Source organism: Dermacentor andersoni, chromosome 3, assembly GCF_023375885.2.
Source record: "Dermacentor andersoni chromosome 3, qqDerAnde1_hic_scaffold, whole genome shotgun sequence".
NCBI lineage: Eukaryota > Metazoa > Arthropoda > Arachnida > Ixodida > Ixodidae > Dermacentor > Dermacentor andersoni.
The window spans coordinates 77,245,502-77,266,364 of NC_092816.1; the positions used below are offsets into that span (position 1 = coordinate 77,245,502).

General features: G+C 46.7%; 1 protein-coding gene across 6 annotated transcripts in view; it reads right to left on the minus strand.

Annotated features, from left to right (window-relative positions):
* Positions 1 to 20,863, minus strand: part of LOC126544652 (E3 ubiquitin-protein ligase MIB2-like) — a 285,660-nt gene that overhangs the window by 1,310 nt on the left and 263,487 nt on the right. For all 6 annotated transcript variants that reach the window (XM_072287224.1, XM_072287223.1, XM_072287226.1 and 3 more), the window contains exons 15-18: positions 11,646 to 11,772; positions 7,383 to 7,604; positions 1,975 to 2,156; positions 538 to 746 (exon numbers count right to left, since the gene is read on the minus strand). In XM_072287224.1, the coding sequence (XP_072143325.1) occupies positions 538 to 746; positions 1,975 to 2,156; positions 7,383 to 7,604; positions 11,646 to 11,772 (740 nt within the window). The remainder of the gene's footprint in view (positions 1 to 537; positions 747 to 1,974; positions 2,157 to 7,382; positions 7,605 to 11,645; positions 11,773 to 20,863) is intronic.

The following is a 20,863-nucleotide window of genomic DNA, read 5'->3' on the forward strand; positions in this document are numbered from 1 at the left end:
AGTGGGTGAGAGAGTTTATACTGAGTGAATAAACGAGTGAGATGATGCACATACGAGTACGAGTCAGAGAGAGAATGTGCTCGTGAAAGAACTCTTGAGTGAGTCAGACGTGGGGGCACTGGAAATCTTTGTTGAAAACGGCCACTAGGCTTTCAGATGAACTCTAAACGCCGAAACGATTTTTAAACAACTGGAGAGAAACTTTTGGCAGAAATCATCGCACGAAAACTGTCGATGTTAATGCGATTAACACTGAAGGCAATGTAGCAGCACATAAAATTGACACTGCCGAAACAGTCACGTTGGAGCTGTGTACGGCAGCTAGGCTCTTCCTCGCACTTTCCTCTGGGGAGGCTGCGTCATTTAGCCTATTTGGCACTCAAGGAGTCTCATCTATCATCCTATTATAAATTCGTGTTTCTGTTTAATGTTTAAGAATAGGAGTGAGGCTGGAATTAGCAAGGAAGCAAAAAGCTGACAAAAAGAAAGAGAATAAGGAGGAAGAACTGACATTAAGAAAACAAAAGGGCTGCTCACAGACTGCAACCCTCCCCGTGATTGGTACACTGCACTCAAGGCAGCATTTCATGCGTCGACAGCACTCCGAGCAGTATAGATGATGGCCACAGGGCTCGAACCACACATCGGCATCAGCTTCAAGGCAGATCTTGCAAATGTATGAGCTCGATCCAGCATCCCCAGCAGCTGCGGCTGATTTTGTGGAACCAACTTTATTTTCTGCATCCCTGAAACACAACATGGCAGTTTATCATCAGCCTCTTGTCATGCTTTCTTTAAATGTTACTACACCTACTATCCCGACTGTCAACCTCAGAGTAGCCATGTGAACACAGTCATGTGTTGGACTTTCATAAACGAATTCACTGACTGTTTCCAATTGAATTGGGAACATTGGTCAGTGGTTTGATGACAACATTAAATTTGTAGCGGATGAAGCACACTACGGGAAATGAACCAATGTGCCGTATTTGCTAAAATACAACGTGTTCCTGTATATTACATGGCAGAGTAATTTGGCAGCGCATAGAAGACTGTCTCTTTTCAAACAGTAATTCAAGGAAATAATCTACATTTAGAACATCGCTTGCGGTTTGGCAGATATTTCACGTAAAAAAAATTTATAAACGCAAAAATCCCCCTATGTATTCCTTTTTTACAGCAGGCAAAAAATAGGAAAAATCACTGGCTTCAAATAGAAATCAACTGCTCCTTTGGCCCGGAGTACAGAGCACACGTGTGGTGGGCAGAATTACAAGAATTGATATCCTGCCTTTGTACCGCTAAGGAAAGGCAATTGGGCTGAGAACCGTATAATTATTGTGCGAAAATTCACAAACTTCGTGAAAACTGTGCCCTCACTCAACCAAACTGAGCGCAACGAATGGAAACAAACAATCCTTGCAAGCGGGCCCCGCTCCAGTGTGGCACCTACTACTCTCTATCAATTTTACGAGTGGCTTGGGAATAAACCACATTAGTAGTCGTTAGAAATCGCAATTACCTAAAAAAACTACCTTTGTGCATGACTAAATTCTGTGCTTGAGGGCCACAACATGGCACCCTACACATACATTTGTCGATGAATTTTAATGCATTTCATCAGGGCACCATGCCATGTCCTCGACGGCATAAAAAACATCGTGGTGACGTGCCATGAGCGTCCTGAGTCGGTGAAATGGAGTACAATGCTGCTGTAGAAAAGAAAGTGATTTTGCGCTGTTCGTTAATTTCAGTTGCTTGACAACTCTGCCGAACGGAATACTTGCACAATGAATTCCAAGAACCCAAAAGCGTTCAAAAGATTCCCAATGCACAAGCTGAGCCAAAGGAAAAACCATTATTCACAGATTAGTTGTGCAGAAAAATGACAAATATGCATGCGTAATTTCACTGGCTTACCAAAACCAGGGAAGGAACCAATCGCACTTGAGCTTACCGCACAGGACAGCTTACCCCTTTTGTGTTTGCCAGGACAAGAGAAGTTCGACCACAGCAGCGCTGCCAGCCATTTCAAGTGGCGTCGTTCCATACTTATTTTTTCGGTGGAGGTCTGCACCTTTGGCGGCCAAGAAACATGCCAATGCCAAAGTGCTGTCAACTCCAGGTTGAGGGTTCTCCAAGAGTTTCTTTACAATCTGTAAGTTCAGAACAGGACAAAATGCTTTCCAACCATATTATAAGTTTACCAGGTAAAAAGTTGAACTATTTCCAAAATTATTTATTTAATTATTCATGTGTTTATTTATTTATTTCGGCTAACCTCAGGACCAATTACATTATTTAGAGAAGAGGTTACAATGGGGAAAAAAGAAAATACACACATTATTAGGTTCCTGCAGACACCATATATCGTATGTCTTAGCTAACGCATTGCTAAAATTGGCGTGTTTAACAGTCGAAGCGATTGATTGGTCGGGGAAGGCAGTTCTAATCCTGAGAGGCCCGGTTAGTAAAAGGTTGTGGACCCCATGTTTGGTATCGTAGGAAACATAATGTCACCTTTTGCTGCGTGACCAACGTGGGGAAAGATGTGAAAAGAAAGACCAATAACGTCGTTGTGCAGGTAAGGATCGTAATTTATTTTGTGAAGAAAACAAATACAAGACAGAATTCATGGCAAGAAACAAGGGAAGGAAAATGTAACGGATCTTTCATTTCAGTTATAGTGGCTCTACAGCTGTATTTACACACAAAGAGAACTGCGTTGTTACTTTCGACGCGCCCAAGTGCAGTAGTTAGTGTACCAGTGCTATAGTCCCAAGTTATAGGCGAATATTTAGGTATTTAACAGGGAGAGGCTGGCTAGTTAGTGGTGGATATTGGAATGCATCATGTAACCGCGCAAACGACAACGGACGAAGAAGGAAACAGCGCCGAAGAAACTGGCGGGCATGTGCAGCATGGTGCAGGGAAGGAAGAAAAGAAATGAATGAAGTATCAAGCACGTTGACAGGTTCGTCCCATGCAGAATAGGGGTAGTGTACCAGATGCCCCTCTCTTGTGGCAACAGCTACATAAGGCAGACGGGACGATGTCTAAAAATCAGACTACAGGAGCACCGCGCAGGGATATAAGGATTGGCGGGGTTGGCAAACTGGCTGACCATTGTCGTCACTGTCGTAATTGCACGCCTAGGTTCCGAGACACTAAAGTCTTGAAGATGTTCGCGTCACAACTGAGCCAAGAAATCTATGAAGCTTACTGTATAAAAATTCAACCTTGCAGCTGCGTAAGCAGCTCTTCAGTGTCACTGAGTGATAAAGAGTTCAATTATTTACATGCAAATTTGTGCCATTCACGCCCACATGCCAATGTCGAGTGATGGTTGTCCGATGATTATCAAGTGTGATTATGATACATCTATAAATGTGGGCTTTCCCGGAGTATATCGCAGTTGATCCGCACCTGTCCTGTGTGTTTCCTTCTTCGTCCGTTGTCGTTTACGCGGTTACATTATGCATTCAAATATTTAGGCTTATGGCAGATTAAAAGTTTCTACAACAGATTTTAAGAACTTCAAGCAGAGAAAAATGTTGCGGCGAAGGTACCCAATAATTTGGGTAGCTTTTTTTGGATATTTTTGTTGCAGACTATTGGTCCACCTCGAGGGGAAGCAGAGTGCCAAGCTTGCTGACTATCAAGAGTGATGGCAGGCAGTCACGATTGTTACTGTCACAAAATGTGTACATGAACGAGTTCCTCTAATGACCACCATGTGAGAAAGGTGTGCTTCATGAGAAACCCTTTCTTTTGCCAATGTTGAACCACACGTACGTATAATAAGATAGAGTATAGCCAGGAAAGTAAATTTTACATGCTGAAGTACGGAACTCTTCGAATTTTTAAGTTTGATAGGCAATCTCGAATTATGCAAAGAAGGCAACAATTTGCAAATGAATTACTGCTTTAATTACAGTGGTAAACTGACATATAGGGACGATAAGGGACACACATTTTCTATATTTTTTGGAATGCACTTTTCCAGAGTACACTATAACAGCTGTTTTCAAGATATCATTCAATATCCCGCACAAGTATAAATCCTACAACTTGGCTCTTATAACGCTTTTGAAAAGTGGCACTCACTGTTTGCTGCTGAATCACAATATTCAGCAGTTTCTGGTATTAATGTCACAAAGAGAACCTCATGGAATGTCGCTAGTACATAGAATATGGTGTCAGTGCTTCTCCCACTAGGCACACAATTCTCACGCTATCATTACCACTATCTTTTATCCCAACCTGTCCGTGTTTGAAGATTTAAAGAGGCCCTGAAACAGCTTTTTTTGGAAACATCACCAACATGCTGAAGTAGGTGGAGTGTCTTCAAGAAATACATTCTTGAAAGAATACTTTATGAAACTTATCGTGTACAGACGTAGTCAGTTTCTCTCTGCTGAGGTGGCATTTATAGCAATGCCTTGCATTTTGCTCCTGTATTTTCCTTTCTTCTTTCTATGCTGCGCTCAGGTTAGTGTCCAAGAAGGTGTCCACAAGCAACAAAAAAGCAACAACAGCACAGGCAGAATGCGCTAACAACCGCTGTTTTCCTGTTCCTTCGAGGATCTGAAAGGGTCTGAATACTCAGGCATCTACTCCTCAGGCAGCTCCTCCTCACCCTCACGAGCATTTCTTGGTCAAATGCTATCAACCAATGGCTGGTGCCTATGGTCCACTGCCGTATGATATCAGACAACTGGCATTTCGAAAAAGGGCAACAAGAAAATATGTCCAATTACCCATCGCACGTGCTGTAATACCATTGCTGATGTAGCATAGGGCAGACAAAGTAGAAGCCTCAGTAGGCTATAGTAGAGTGCAATCCGTGCATTATGCTGCAAAGCGATGCTGTTTTTCTGCTGCATAAAGTACGGTATTATTTGGCTTGCACGCCCATGTTTCTTACTGCGTTCAGAAAACACTAACTGCTCCTTTAACCACTTGTAAATATTTAACTAGTTACAGCATGGGAATCATAATGCATAAAAAAGCGTAGCAATGCTATGTTCGAAACACATGCAGCAATAATTTTCATGCGGCTACAGATAGCTTCTGATTATTGTAGCTGGGGCATGGGGCAATGTTTCCTTCAAACAGTGCCAGGTTCTATTGCGACCTCGCCAGCATCTGCTGCGATTCAACCTGCTACGCTTTTTCTCTGCCTTTGAGCAGCCATTGCGAAAACGTCAGTTTCACGAAAAGCAATGCATTGATTGGGATAGAATAATATTAGACAGCCACAGGAAGTAACGTTAGCAGTTTTATCGCCTGCATAATTTGCAGGAAACATTTGCTTACTAAATAAATTAATAAGGAACGTCTCACGCATGCACAGGCAAACATGAATACATCTCACTCGATGACCGCGGATACTCGCTGTCAGAACGCTGGCGTGATGAAAAGCGACCGTAGCGGCGAGTGAATTTCCGTTCGTGCTGATTTTCGCTTAAGTACGAACTAGTGCGAGAACAAGAGCGCATGCGAAGCCATCACGTATCTCGGGCTTGCTTGCCTTCGAACTCGTCGCAGATTACTTTCGAGACAGCGCGAGCGCCCTGCCGCGCTCAACTTCCGCTGACAGATTATACGAGGAGATGCGCATTAACCTGCCACCTTTCATCCCCTCCTAGCGCGCGCAGATGTCCTCCCTAACCCCCTCCCCCCCCCCCCATCTCCGTTGCGCGCGTGAGAAGACGGTGTGCACCATCGCCACCTTCCGTAGTTTCGCGCGCGAGATGCCTCTGAATCACGCCAACATCCTTCCCGGTTCACCCTCGTATGTTTTCCCTCGCACCTACAGCATACGGGGCGCGCATGGGATATTATCGCACTTGGACTTCATAATAAACTGCACGCCGACATCGACGGTGAAGACGGAAATGCGCCTGGATTGTCTCTATTACTGCTATTGCAATAATAGTGCGCCTGGACACCTCTGAGGCAACGCTGACATAGATGTAGCCTAGCAACAAATGGCTAATCGCGGGCGTGTGTTTAGAGCCAGCGAACAAGCCGATGGAAAGGGTCTATTAGCCCGAGGAACAAAATGCTGGAGTACCGCTCGCCCAAAAGTCGGGGAACGGTTTCTTTGCAAAGAGTTTCGTGTGATCACAAGAAACTTCAAGACAGTTTGCCGGGGAACCTTGTCGCTAAATGTGCTTTTTGCCAAGCTACTAAAGTACTGTACAAATTTATTCAAGGAGGTTATTTCCTGGACAAAATATATCTATCAAGGCTATGTCACACTACCGGCCGAGGGAACACAATTAAGCTCAATTCGGATTTTTCTTTCGCGGTTCTACACTCTGGACTCCCATGGATAAATAAAAGCATAGACGAAAAAAATCAGTTTCTCCCGAAAGGCAAAGTGTTATTGCAATAGCACATTACTAGACAGCTATACGAAGTAACGTCAGTCGTTGTATCAGTTGTATAGTTTAAACTGTTGTAGACATCCACTTACAGAGTCAACAAAATGTTGGCACGCGCGCACAAACTCGTACACATCTCACTCGATAACCGCGGATACTCGTTGTCGTGATGAAACTGGCGTGGTGAAGAGAGGTAGCAGTGGTGAGCAAATTCCCCTTCGTGCTGAATGTCGCTTCAACATGCTAAGCGCGCAGAAACAAAGGACCCACGAATCCACTGGGCATTTCAGGTCGGCTAGCCTCCGAACCCAGCGCAAATTGCCTCGAAGCTAGGACGCGCACGGCCGTGCTCAGGCACCACAGCTGGAGTAGAAGAGATGCGCAATAACCTGCCCTTTTCCGCCTCCTCCTACCGCGCGCACCCTCTCCGCCTTCCTCCCTTGCGAGCATGAGAAGTCACCGCCACACTACGCGGCCGTCCTTCTCTACTCACTCTCGGAAGATATCGCTCGTACCAACAGCATGGAGCGCATGGCCAGGATATATTCCACTTGGAGATTATACGGAACCTGACAACGACGCATACAGCAGCGACGACTGCAAGCATTTGCATAGCGTTTTCAGACAATCAATATCACAATAAAACCTGTTATACGCCAGGCCATCTCCGTCTCTGCCACCGAAACTCACCGAAGGCAAAAGGTACAGTTGTTAGCACAACATACAGACACGACTTCATTTACTCCTACTGTTCACAATACTGAGGCAGCTCATTACTTCATCTTTAATTAAAGACTAATGGCTAGCTTTGCTATACTTCTCCATATCGCGGCAAAATTTTTGAGTTCATGGCTGCCATCATCAAGCAAGAAACTACCCAGAAAGTGACGATTTTCTTAGGTCAATGAAACTGGGAGAATACTTTGGAGACATTCTGTCTTGAATGCCCTGTTTAATAAACAGCAAGAAATTATTTGAAGAGTGACCTACCGCAGTTATGGCCTCAACTTCCGATGGGTCTAGGGACTGCACCCGTAAGTGAGATCGCATCGCCAAGGTCATATGCATGGGCGTGTCGCCGTCCTTGTTTGTTGTATTGATGTCTGCACCTGCCTCGAGCAGCAGCTCGATCAATGCACAGTTTCCTGTGAATACAGCTGTGAAGAGGGCCGTCTGTTGTTGCGTGTTCTTGAGGTCAACGGTGCACTTGCCCTAAAAGAGTGCCAGAATCATAGCACACAATGTCTAAAAGAGCACGAAGTGCAAAACACTTGAAAACTCATGCTTTCCGTAACCCCTCCAAAATACTCACAATGTTTGTTGTTTTAAGCCAGGAACCGTAACTACAGAGAACATACTGATGCTGAAGCACCCTCAAAATTCTGCAAATTATGTATAAGTGAGACGGTGCAACGCATCAGCAAACAAGCTCAACATAACGAACACAAATATAACAAATTATTGGATATAACAAAGCATAAAATTTGGATGTCCATTGTTTTTTCACTGCAAAAGCATCATGCCATAATGAACTGCAATTGCATAATCTTACACGTTATCCATTATAGGGAAGTAAGTTCTTGCACGTAGCTGAAAATAAAAATTCCGTTTCAGAAAAATTCGCGCTAGAAAGAAACATTCCGTCATACTCCTGAGTTTTGCTGTAGTGGGATCTATGACTCTAGAGATCGTTGTAGCAAAAATGTTAAGCACAACCACCCAGGCTTTAGTCATATGCCTTCTTTTTCTCACCTGCGCAATTATTCGAACTTCCCGGCGCCACCACCAAGCCACCTAGCTACTCCTAGACCCAATATTAATGACAATCAAAATGGCGGCCGTGACCAAAGTGGACGCCACATCATCACCAAAGCGTTTAATTGGTTGCCTCCACCAAAGCGGCAGTGATTAGGCCTACTTGAGCCTAGCCAGGTCAGTATTCGTTTGCAACAAAAAATAAATATTCGCAGACGGCTGGCCGAGAGGCTGATCACAGACCGACACGGCAGGCTTACTTTTAGTGTGTAATTCCCACACGTAAGCATCACAGGCGATTGATCCTGAGATCACACATGTGAGCGTGCCAGAACGACGGCCATAATAGTGGAGTTCGGGTCCGTGTGTGGTCCCCTTAGGTTCCGAATGGTCAATGACTGTACTCTGTAAGAGCGACGTCAAATGGCACATTCTGGATAGGCATGCGCATTTTGGCAGCGCAGTTGGCTTGCCAGGACCACAACAGAGAAACAAGCGTTTGAATCCTGCAGAGTAAAACCAATCACACGGCTGCATTTAGGGACGGTGCAAAATGCGTGTATGTTTATAAAGTGCTGCTGTTCCCATACCACGCATCGGCGCGGCAAGCCGTCGACAATCCATGAATAACCCCTCACCTGGCTCTTGGAGCCATCAAGCCAGCGGATTTTTGTTTTCGCTACACCTGATCGCTATTTTTTTTCCTACCCGACAGCAGCGTGTATGCTTATAACGAATATCAAATATAACGAAGGGATATTTGTGTCAAGTGGGCCTTCTTTTTAAATGGTAGCTGAAGCAAAATTTTTTTAAAGTGATTTTTCAGCTAATTATTATAGCTTTTCATTCCCTGAATACGAAAATGATACTTTAATAGGCCACAAATGACCGCAAGTCGTTTTAATTTAGCAAAAGCGAGCACCAGTGTCTGCAGGAGAGGCCGTCGGTTGGTTAGAATGGTCTGATGGCGAAGGCAACCTTGACGTCATCGTGGGTATCGGTGACTGGCGTAATTCGAATAGAGCGCTTATATGACCCAGGTTCTGACATCCTCGCGCTCGGTCAACCTCCGCTACATCTGGCGCGTGAGTGGGGCGAAGTTTCAACGCAAATTTAAACACTGATTGCGGTGCTGCTACAGGCAAAATTCCGAAAATGACTTCAGGAGTGGAATGATATTCTGGCAGCCCTTCCGAACTGCCGTAAGTTTTCCTGTTCTAAAGCGTTTCCAGCGTCCTTTTAATGAGGTTCGGCTGGATAGCATTTACGCGTGCGTGTGCGCTTGTGTTCCTGTGAAGGTGTGGATGTCCCACGAGGGGCCCTAAATATTATTAAAGCCAAGCTATGTTTGCCTCTTCCTTCGACTTTTTTGCTGCTGGTGCTACCGTCGGTGTCTTGTACGCCGCGTCAGGAGGTGGCTCAGATCGTGTATATACATGGCAGGAGCACGGCAGAGGGCAAAGTCGACGCGAAACTCATTTGGGCCTTTCCATCGCGTCTTCACAATGTCCTCTAGGTCTAGCTGGGCGTAGCCGCAATAGCATCTTGACTGCTGTAATTATCTCTGACCCCCCTCAAGACCGTTTCAGAAACTGCGGCGTTTGCCTTTCTATAAACGTGCAACAGTCCGAACGGGAGCTAAATAGCATGGTAGATAGGAAGAGGAGGTAGGGTATGGGTGGAACCGTTGCAGCCTCGAAACGAGTAAATAACAGCCTCGCTACATAGCCTTGCCACTCTGCGTTCGCAGCTCGCATTCATGAAGGGAGGGTGGGAAAGGGAAAAAGGCGACGTAAAAACACAAGGAAACGCTACTCCTATAAACGGCAGCAGTTGCGGCTAAGCTTAATAAATTTAAATTCACAATGTTCGCTACGGTACGTTTCTGCTATTTCTGAAAAAAAAAACACTGAAAATTTGTTAATCGGGCAGCTGACGTAGGGCGCGTGGCCGCAAAGCTGCACTAAAGTACCACAGCATCGATCTAGACATCAATGCGAAATCTGCCGCCCAGTATATCGACAGTTCTATACCCGCCACGGTAGTTTTGTGGCAATGTCGTTGCTCAAGGTCACGGATTTCATTCCCCCCCCCCCCCTCCCCGCTACCCGCCGTGGCTGCTTGGTTAGGTAGCACACACAAGGTAGCGGGATCGAATCTCGGCCACGGCGGCCGCATATCGATGGGGGCGAAATGCGAAAACAACCGTCGTACTTAGATTTAGGTGCACGTTAAAGAATTCCAGGTGATCAAAATAAAAATATAGACCCCCCCCCCCCCCTTCACTACCACGTGCCTCATAATCGGTCTGTGGACTTGGCTCGTAAAGCCCCATAATTGAAATAAAGTTTAACTCTCCTACCACGATGTGTTGTGCGGTAAGAGGCAATGACAGTACTAACTTTCTCGCATGCTATGAACAATAGCGCAAAGTGCTTCGAACAAACATGACGCGCAGTGTGCTCTCTGTACTACTTAGACTCGCCAAAGTGGCGCATGCAAGTAACGTTTAACATCAGCTCACCACTCTGGTATTGCACTAAACTATGATGCACTTAAATATTCGCCATGAACATCACAACTATTTATTCTCAATCAACACAAACGGCACTTCGCTTACATCGATTTTCACAGTGCCTCGCATACGCATAATTTTTATATTTCGAGACATGGCAAATAAGGCTGCCGAAGCGGTGCGAAAAGCTTTCATTAGCAAGTGTGTCTAGAATTTTTGCATGAAATTGGACAAAGGATACGAACTTTAGTGCTAAAATCCAACACAATGAGCTTGATTTTGTTATCATCCATCGAATACAATTTCCAGATTATGAAAAACGTATCACATATCATGACAGTTGGTGCCTTGGTTTTTCAATAGTTACACCGATTTTGTTTCAAATATATTTATTTTTCTCACTTACCAGGTTACTTTCTCTGTAATGTTACGCTTCAAAGCTTCGACTCGTGAGTGTATTATTCTAATGTATGTACGTCCGTGTTCGCTTTTAGGTTTATAATGGGTCATTTAAGGGTTTAGAAAAAAGGCATACCGCTTTGCTTTATATTAGCCCCATATTATGTTGATGAGCTTGATCACTAGAACTATAAGAGAGTAACAAACTGTTATTTGATGCATAAATATATGCACTTGAAATAGACACTTGATGGCAACATGAGGCATTTTCAAATCAATGTAGGTTAAAAGCATCTTTGCATTCTTGATGAAATGGGCCAAGCATGACTAAATAGTTTATGAAATATAACGCCATAAGTAAACAAGCAAACCTATCTAAATAAGGGTCTTCATTGCTGTAAAAAACATTCAAAATGCTTTCACATTCTCATCTGCTCATTAGATTGGACGCTTGAAGATACGACATACATGTAATCTTTCTTTAAGCTGACACCATCATACGTTCAATGAGCAGCACAAAACGAACTAGTCATGGTTTTGACTTCATGTACAGAGTGAAAGGCAGTTGAATGACACTGCATTACCTGAGTAACCAAAGTCCTCGCAACACTATAGTTATTTGCACGAGCTGCCAAATGTAGGGCAGTGCAGCCGTCACTGTCCTTCACGTCCACAAGGTCTGGTTTTTTCGAAAGGATCATCTCTGTGGCGCTTCAACAGCAGAAGAGACAAACACAAAATCTAATAAAGCAATTATTGCATATAACAAAAACAGTTAGCCTGCAGCCAAACCTAAATTTTCCCAATAAGTACACGTGAAATGAAAGTATGTACTCATTAGGCAACCACTGGGCGCGTTGGAACCAAATTTGTTGCATTTAACAGGAGAAAGCTCCGCCCCGAACTACGAAAGGAATTTCTACTTAGGATCTGAATCTTTTATTGTGGCAGCAATTATATGGACACTGCAGGCACATTTCTGCTGTTGGCGTTGGTGTCATAGTGATGTTCTGTATGAAGTCGAAGTGCGAGAGCGTCGTGGCCGCCCGCCATATACTGTGGGTGCGAGTGAAAGCGGATGAGCTTGAGTCGTGAAAAGTGGCGGTTCGATCTCGCGCGGGCGTGCGCACGAGGGAGGGAGGCGTGAAGGGAGCGAGCTGCTTCCCTCTCACGCAAGGCAACAGAGGGGGGAGCCGTTCTACTCGGGCGGTGGCTGCGTACGATGAGGCTAAGCGCGGCGGCGTGGCTTCTATATTGAAAGCCATATGTTCGCGGTCATACAACCTCGATCGGGTGGGATGGGTCTTCACCGCAAGAATCAGGAAACGACGGCGAAGCCAGCCATCGTGATGATGAAAAAAAAAGCAGTAAAGGTTGTATTCACATCATTGGTACATGGTTGTGACTCTCATCCGAGTCTCGAGCGGCCCTGATTAACACGGGGACCAAAAAGGCCTTAAGTAACCCCTGGTGGTCCTGTGGTCGTCAACGTCTTCGCGGGGAGGCTGTAGAAGTAGGCTCTGCCGTCGGTGACCTCCTACCCTTCGGGTTTTCTTTCCTTCGTCCTTCCATGTGTGTCAGCTTGGGGAAAAAGGGGTGAAGCTATTTCGGAGAAGAAGACAACTATGTTGACATGGCGACGCCCGCTTGAAGGCTTCTCACACTTGACAGCTCGAGGTCCAGGCTTACCGTAACAGCCTTTTCTGGGAAGAGGCAAATAATGTCATGAGATCGTACACCTGAATGTCTCTCATCTTGACAGGTCGATCATAACAGCCCGTCCACTGCTACAGGAGGTCTCGAAGATGTTTCAGTACACAAGCACCTCGAAGGCACCCGTAGACCTCGTGTCTGTGCTTCGTTTCGCCTATCGTTCTAAGGCCTGCAAGGTGACACCTTCTGGAAATAAACCACGCCAAGTTCAATGCACAGCAAACAGGGAGCACCCACCTAACTACGAGAACTGCCAAGTTCACACGTTCTTCACATAAGCCCCTATCAGAAGCGTACCCGCAGCCCCCATTGGAGATTTCTGAAAACTAAGAAAGGAGAAAATCTGACTTTATTGCGTATTTTAACCCGTCTAATACCTAACGTTTTTGTCTTTCCTTTTTCTGAGAAAGCCGCGGCTGTTGAGAGATTAAGAACGTATTGAAACTCAGCAATAATAGCGTTAACCATAAATGCAATATGGACAAGCCATACCCCTTCGAAGGAAAGAACGAAAAGGGGTCCGTTACAACAAATAAGAAACTTATGGATGCGCCTAATTCGACAATTATTGCCTCTTAAAGTGCAACTCCGGCGATTTTTTGACCATGTCAAGGTAATGGAATATTTAGGTACCCGAAACCCACTGTCACGTGTCTGATAGTAGAATTGTTACGGAAGTTCTCAAATAATTTTAAATAAGCAAAAACGCTCAAAAACGAAACCGAGACCTGACCAAGCAGCCGAGCGAACCTCTTCGTGTGACGTTACGAGTGTATCCAGCGGGAAAGGCGGGCAAGGCGTGCCGGTCTCTCCCGCTGGCAGCGAAGAGCAGACGCTCGGCTGAATCGTGACGGCACCGGACATTCGGGTGACAATACGTCAGCTACACCAGCTCTTCGGATCCGTCCAATATTGACAGTTATGATTCTGTTAAATTCAATAGTCACGAGTCGCCGTAAGCTTTCGACCCACCACCACGAGAGCCAGCGCCGATGCACTACATATCGTGCTGCCACATCAAGACCAACGGTAGACCAAACCACTGATTTTATACGTACTGCTTGCTATTTTAGGTGCTTTACCCCTTCTCAGGGAAACGCTTCGCATGCTCACTGTTAGATGCGGAGCACGACTTTCCGCATCTGTATTCCGCAAGGACCACGCTGACAGTCCAAAGCACCGAACGGTGAATTTATGTATATCGACAGGCACAGCGACCACTCGTTCGCTGGCGATACATAATGCTAGCCGTTCATCGTTGACATGAAATAATGTTAGAAGATGTCAAAAGAGGCAGATTTTCTTCATGTAAGCACCGTTACGTCACTCGGAATCGCACTGATATGAGAGACCGCACATGTTCGAAAACAGCGACCATAGTGCGGGAGCGTTGTTATGCTGCCTACTAATCATTCTCCTATTCCCTTCATGCACACGAGATATTCCGTAGAGTGGACAGAGATGAGGACTTTGTGAAAACACGTAGTTTTCTCGCGGAAACGCCGATGCCAGTGTAGACACCGTTGGCAGCTGAACTGCGCGATTGTATACACTGCTGTATCGAGGGGCCTATGCTTTCTGCCCATTTGGGATACGAGGCAAACAGTGCACATCGGAAGCTAAATAATGATTCTGCAAGGTAATACGTAAAAAAATATACCCATGTTCGTTGTAGCATTTAATTTATGGAAGTGCCAGTGAGTGCGGCGGCCAGCTTTCAGTCGAAAACAGCAACATACTGATGTCGATACTACTCCCTGTCGTCGATTCTCGCGTTTTGTGTGTGCACTGTACGAAATGAGGAATGGTTTATTTCAAATCTGTCTGGTTACAACTGAACAGCAGAAGGAGCTTTCTTCATCCTGATGGCTTAATTAGCTTCATGTCAGTCGCTCAGGCCCGCCAGCAGCAGGCGCATGAACTACGCCACTGTGACGTATATGCTTCGGCTGAACGTGATCGGCATCGGCTCAAACAGTGGCGTGGATGGTGAGGGCTGAAGTTCGTGTAGCCTACGCCTATAGGGAACACAACTTCTCGCGACAGCAACTTCTCACGCCATGCACTAGCTCACGATCATCGATTCCTGGACGTTCTCGTCACTGTCGTCTGCATAATCCCGGCATGCTCTGCGTGGAACACTCCTGACGTCACACACCATGTGGCTTGTAACTTCGGAGGAGGCAAGGTAGGGTGCTCGAGGCAATTAATTTAATTCATTTCTAACAAAATCTGTGCAACTCTCAAACCTGCTTTTTTGAGGACGTGACAAAAGTGTTCAGAAGAACGCACCCAGCTGATTTCATCGACATCCGTTGAAGTAGAAAAATCGCCCGAGTTTCCCTTTAATGCGCACTCGATTGGATCGCTGTCTGAAGGCCTTCGGGTCTCGCCGAAAGCAACAAAGGGCGCAAGGCATACACGGCCCTCTCTCGTCGTCTGCCACCTTGTGTTCCCGTGGTTTGCTTTTTGGTTCCTGAAAAAGGAGGCCCTAAACGCGAGAAAAATTGCCAGCCTCTCCTTTCTCTCACTCTCGCGGCGCATTCTACTGCAGTGACAATCTGACTGATCCTGTTCGTACGCATATCTCGGTTGAACCTTTCAGCCGCATCCCTACTCGCAGAGACGCGTTCTGATTTTTCGTTTCCTCACCCGCCACAATGAGCCCTTTCAAGTTCTGCGTGATGACCTATTCTCTTGTCTTACGGGCTGCGGTGTGGCGACTTTCTCTATTCTTCGGTAAGCCGAATACTTGGCTCGCTTTATTTTGCGCTGTTTAACCAATTTTTGCCATGCCAGGCGGTCGCCTAATGCGCCTCTCAATTTCCCGAGCGTTGGGTTCTTGCCCTGTTGGACCACCGTGGCATTTTTCTCTCCTTTTGACGATTCCGGAAAGTCTCTCAAGTACGGAGGTACGAGGGAGTTTTTCAGCGCCTCCTTGAACCATTTAGGGCTGTTTAAACTAGTCTCGTCTCCGCAAGCAACGTCCTCCGAAATAGTCCTTGTTTCTATTTTCGTGACGTTATTGCTGTCTTCTTCCGACTCGATTCCTTCTTTAACAACCTTCAGTAGGTCTGAAGAGTTTTCCGAATGTGCTAGTACCAAATTAGCATCTGATTCCTCTGCTCACTGACCCGGATGCCCCCTCGTTAGCGCTTTTTTCACTGATTTCACAAGCTATGTGCTGTGTTTCCAGAGTGTCTCTGTCAGGAGGCATATTTTTGGCTTCGTTGCTGTGATTTATCTCCTCCGCGATCTTTTGAGCCTTGGAACGCGTGAGAGCTTGGACCGTACGATCGCCAAAACTCAGGCCCTCTGTCTTCAACTTGATTTCGGAGTGAATTGAAAATAAGTAGGCATAGTGTTTCGACTACTTTGGCAATACTGCTGCTTCAGTCAACAATAGTCCAAACGGCGCTTCAAGCTTTACGTTGGCTATGCGCAAGCAAAACCATTCTTCTCGACTCCCCTGCCGGATCCACGCATATTGCCAGGCGAAATTCTCATGTTTCACAAACGCAGGGTGGACAACTTCCATTGTCGCAGCTGAATCCCTAAGTAGTTTACACAGCATTCCATTCACTACTATGTCGCGAAGGTAGTGTTCTAAGTGGGCCAAGTTGTCATGGCCATCTTTTACGAAAGAGACAATCCTAGGCTTCTGATAGCCAATTGCAAGGTGTCCAGGCTCCTGGCAACGAAAACAGACGACCGGTTCTCAAGCCTAAAAAGTTTTTTTCTGTTTTCCTTTCGTCTTTTACGCCGGTGTTGTTCTCTCCTCAATTATCGGGCTGTACGTCCTTTTTCCCACCTCCTGCCTTTTCATGGTGAATTGGCCACCTGTTTTCCTCTTTGGTGAACTGAACGAATGGCCTGACACGCGTTTTCTCGCATTCGTGTCATGCTGCAAATTTATCTGCTAGCGCTGCAACACATTCCATGTCCTTTTCGCCCGACTTATCTTGTATCCACAGGCGCATCTCTTCGCTCAAAGAACCATAGAACTGCTGTTAAGCAGACTAACTCAACGACCTTGTCGTGAAAACCGACCGCGTCATCCCCTTTTAGCCACTCAATTAAATTGTATTTCAGCGTGAAAGTAAAATCGTGAAAACACTCGCCCGGTATTCTAGATTTCTTCCGAAAACGACGACGGAAAGCCTCCGCTGAGAGCCGGTATTCCCTTAGCAACGCAGCTTTTACTTTCTGACAGTCATCTGGGTCGTCTCTCGTTTGCCTTGGAATTATTTCGTTTGCTTCGCAAGGAAGAACGGTCAGAATCTGTTGTGGCCAACTTTCTAGTGCCCACCCATTTTTCTTGCAGGTTCATTCAGAAGTAACGAAAAACAATCCCATATCATCGTTTACCTTGTAGGACGGCATGAGATTGCTTATTTTTACTCGTTCTTCACCTCAACATATTTCATTTATTGAGATGTTATTTGCCGATTGCCTGGCCAGATCCTGTATACACGTCTAGTTCTTTTAGCTTTATCTCGTGAGCTCTCAGTATTTCTTCTGCAGCGATATGTTCAACTTTCGTAGCTGTTTGCCTTTCTCCTGCAGCTTATTCTTCAGCTTTCTCAGCTCGTTTCTCTATCTCTTCCCATGCTTCTGAAATTTCGGCCTCAAGAGCGCCGCACTTCTCAGTCGCCTCAATAAGCTGCGGCTTTCTCTGACTTTTCCCGACCTCAATTTCCAGCTCTTCACTAATTAATAGCAACTCTGGCTTATTCCGTTTGCTCAAGTTCATGGTCAATCGCGAACGAGGACTTTCTTACTCTGCTGTGACGTGAGGAAGCTTTCAACAGGAGCCTGCACGTACAGAAACCGATTTGCCGTTTTCGAAAACACGCGTGCTAAAACTTGGGACATTAATAAATAAAGTCAAGCACTCACCATTCTGCTGAAGCCAGGACGAAGGGTGGAGTACCCCATGGCTGCCAACCTGTTGGTACGGGCTCGATCGGGTGAGGTGCATCTTCACCTCAAGAATAAGGAAACGACGACGAAGCCGGGCATCGTGATGAGGAAAAACAGTAGAAAGGATTGTATTCATTTCATTGGCACATGGTTGTGACTCGTCCGAGTCTACAGCGGTTGTGATTAACACAAGGACCATAACGGCCTTAACCTCTGGCGTTCCTGGGGTCATCGACGTCTTCGTTGGGAGCCTATGCAAGTAGGTTCCGCCGTCGGCGACGTCTTTCCCTTCGGGTTTTCTTTCCTTCATTCTTCCCTTTGTGTAAGCCCGCGAAAAAAGGGGTGACACTGTTGCTGAGAAGAGGGCAATTGTGTTGACAAAGGGACGCCCGTTTGAACGCTTCTCGCACTTGACAGGCCGAGGTCCAGGCTTACTGTTACAGCCTGTTAAGAATGGCCGTACGGGGTGGCAACGTGCCAGCTTTCAGCCCGCTGCACGTGTTCCAAGCCCACGAGACGGGGCGCCCTTCGGAGAACTGCGAAGGGCCGGCAGCCACGTGGCGCGCGATCAACTCAGGAAATTGGTACTTGGCCGAGCCATCCGGGACAAAGCAGAGTTCTACGAAGCCCTCTGACGTCGGCACTGAAAGCTGGGCGGTACCGAGAACTGTCCGGCCTTTTCACCTGTGTGCGAGTGCAACACGAACATTTCCGTCCACGGGGCCCTCGAACGTGTCAGCCTTTGTGTGTGTAGGCTCGAACGTGTGTGCCTTTGTGTGTGTGAGCCATACTGCGGGGCGGCGGCAAGTTTACAATGATTGGACGAACATTCCCGACCATTCCTGCTCCGTCCACGCCGAACGATGACGTCGAACTATGATGTCAAGCGGAGAGCTTATAAGCAGCGTTTGCCGGCTGCTAGAGTGTGCTCGTGTCGTGCTCGTTGTCGGGAGCTGAGTGCTCTGTCATGCTCGAAATGTAGTAGTGCGCTGTGTGCTCGTAAGCTGTTTGCTGTATGTTAGTTTTGCGGGATCCATATGGGAGTCGCGCTAGACTGCCAATGTATCTTGCTTAAACTGTTAATATGTAAATAAATCCTGTTCACCGAGTTCCTGTCTACGACCTTCATCTCCTTCAAATGGTGGCAGCGGCGAGATAGTCCGACGACTCCAATATCTGGTTGACAGCGGTAGGATCGTCCGACGAATCTAATAACTGAATGGCAGCGGTGAGATCCGACTACGGCTCCTAGATCGGCCTACGACTCGGGAGACAGCAACGGCAGCTGACAGACGTTGGCACATGGTGACCGACCAGCATCCTGATCAAGTTGGAGGCGACTTCAGATTGACCACCTCTTGCAACTGACTGGATACGGCGGGGAAGGACTGGTGATATGGTGCTGCTTCAGTGGGTAAGCGTTTGGTTTTGGCTGTAAGATTTACCAGGCTTCAATTTCACTGTGTTTTTGGATTTGATTCGCTGGGATCTTTTACTTGTATTTTGATTTGCGTGGGTATCGCAACAAGTATTGTGTGACAGCAGAGCCAAAGCTTAAAGTAGCGACCATGGTCCTAATGTGTTTGACGAGAGCTGACCTGTTGTGGTTGTGTGAGGAGATCGAGGTAAACGTAGATGAGGACTTGAGGGAGTCAGAGATTCGTAAAACCATTCTAGAAAGTAACAATGATTTGAAATTCATAGAGCAAATGGGCAAACGAATTCTAAGCAAAAAGCGGGAACAGGAATCAATTAAGCAAGAATGCCAAGAGCGCGAGCGAAAACGCCGAGAGCGTGAGCAAAAACGGCAGGAGGTTGAAAAAGAAATTGCAGCAGTAAAGAAACAGATACAGGATTTGCAGCAGCTAAACGCAGGAAGTCAACAGCGGCTTGAGAAATCTGTAGGCTGGACGCAGCAAAAGTGTGAGGAAGTAGATTGCAGATTTTCGTCGAAAGCCGAGAAAAGTAGTAGTACCTGTGAGAGTAGCAGCACGTTCATAGGTGAACTCGAAGTGCTAGCAGCTAACGAAGCCTTAGTGGCAACAGAGGCGGTTAAAGGCCAGAGTGAGAGCGACGAGGTGCTGTGCCAACAGAGGACTGTAGAGACAGCTAGGCCAGCTGCGAACAAATTGGCACAGTTACCGCGCGTGTGCGTCGCATCTCATGGTAGCGAGGTCGTTAGCGAGGTACAGAATACTACGGACTTGACAGACGCGAGCACCCATGTCGAGTCAGATCTGCGTGCAGAAGTGAAGTGCGAACTGGACGATGCAGTTGAGAATAGTTCTCGGGGTGCGAGCTCCGTAGCTCACGAGAGAACAACTGCATTGTTCAGGGATCGGTGCGGCTCTCCGCCAGTCTAGATAGCCTAGATAGGGATGATTCAGTTGTTAATCATTCGGACTGTGCGCGTGAGACAGCGATCGATACCGACGGGCTGTGTGCAGATGCACAGCGTGAGCTGGGCAATGCAGTAGAGGGCAGTTCGCAAGAGTGCGAGTTGCATAACTCGAGTAAAGCCTGCTGCATTGTTCCAGAGTCGGTTGAGCTGTCCGCCAGTCGAGGCAAAGTGAGAGTAGATTTAAATGTAAATCACTCAGACTGTGCGGGTAAGAGACCGATCCGGGCCGACGAGATGTGTAACGGCCAGCACGAGGCGCGAGATGACGGCATGAAAGAGAAGTCAAAGAGAAAGCGCGGCAGAAAGAAGCGCCGAAAAGATCGGAATGCGGTGACTAATGTAGCGCCGCCAAAGACGGCGAGAGACCCAGAAGGGCAGGGCGCGGAGAAAAGACAGGTGCGGTCGTCACGGACGATGTTGACGCATCAAACACGTTCGAACCACCGGTCAAAGGGGGACCGAGAAGCTTCTTCTGCACGGACGCGGACAAAGGGCACGGGGCAGTCAAATTCCTCGTCGTTCCGTCGTTCTCTTCGAAGCTCAGCGTGCAGTACAAAGAAGCGCAAGGTGGCAAGACGAGACCAGGTGGGGAGTAGCGACGCGGTCAGTCGAGGTCATGTTCAAAGCGGGGCGCGAGGACGCAAATTGGCAGGAGACCGTAACGTCTTGGGGGAGCTGATAGTGAGTCAGCCCTTTTGTTGTTCCTCCGTAGCCAGAGTAGCTTTTAAACCGCGACCACCTCGGGTGCGGCTGAAAGTATGAGTC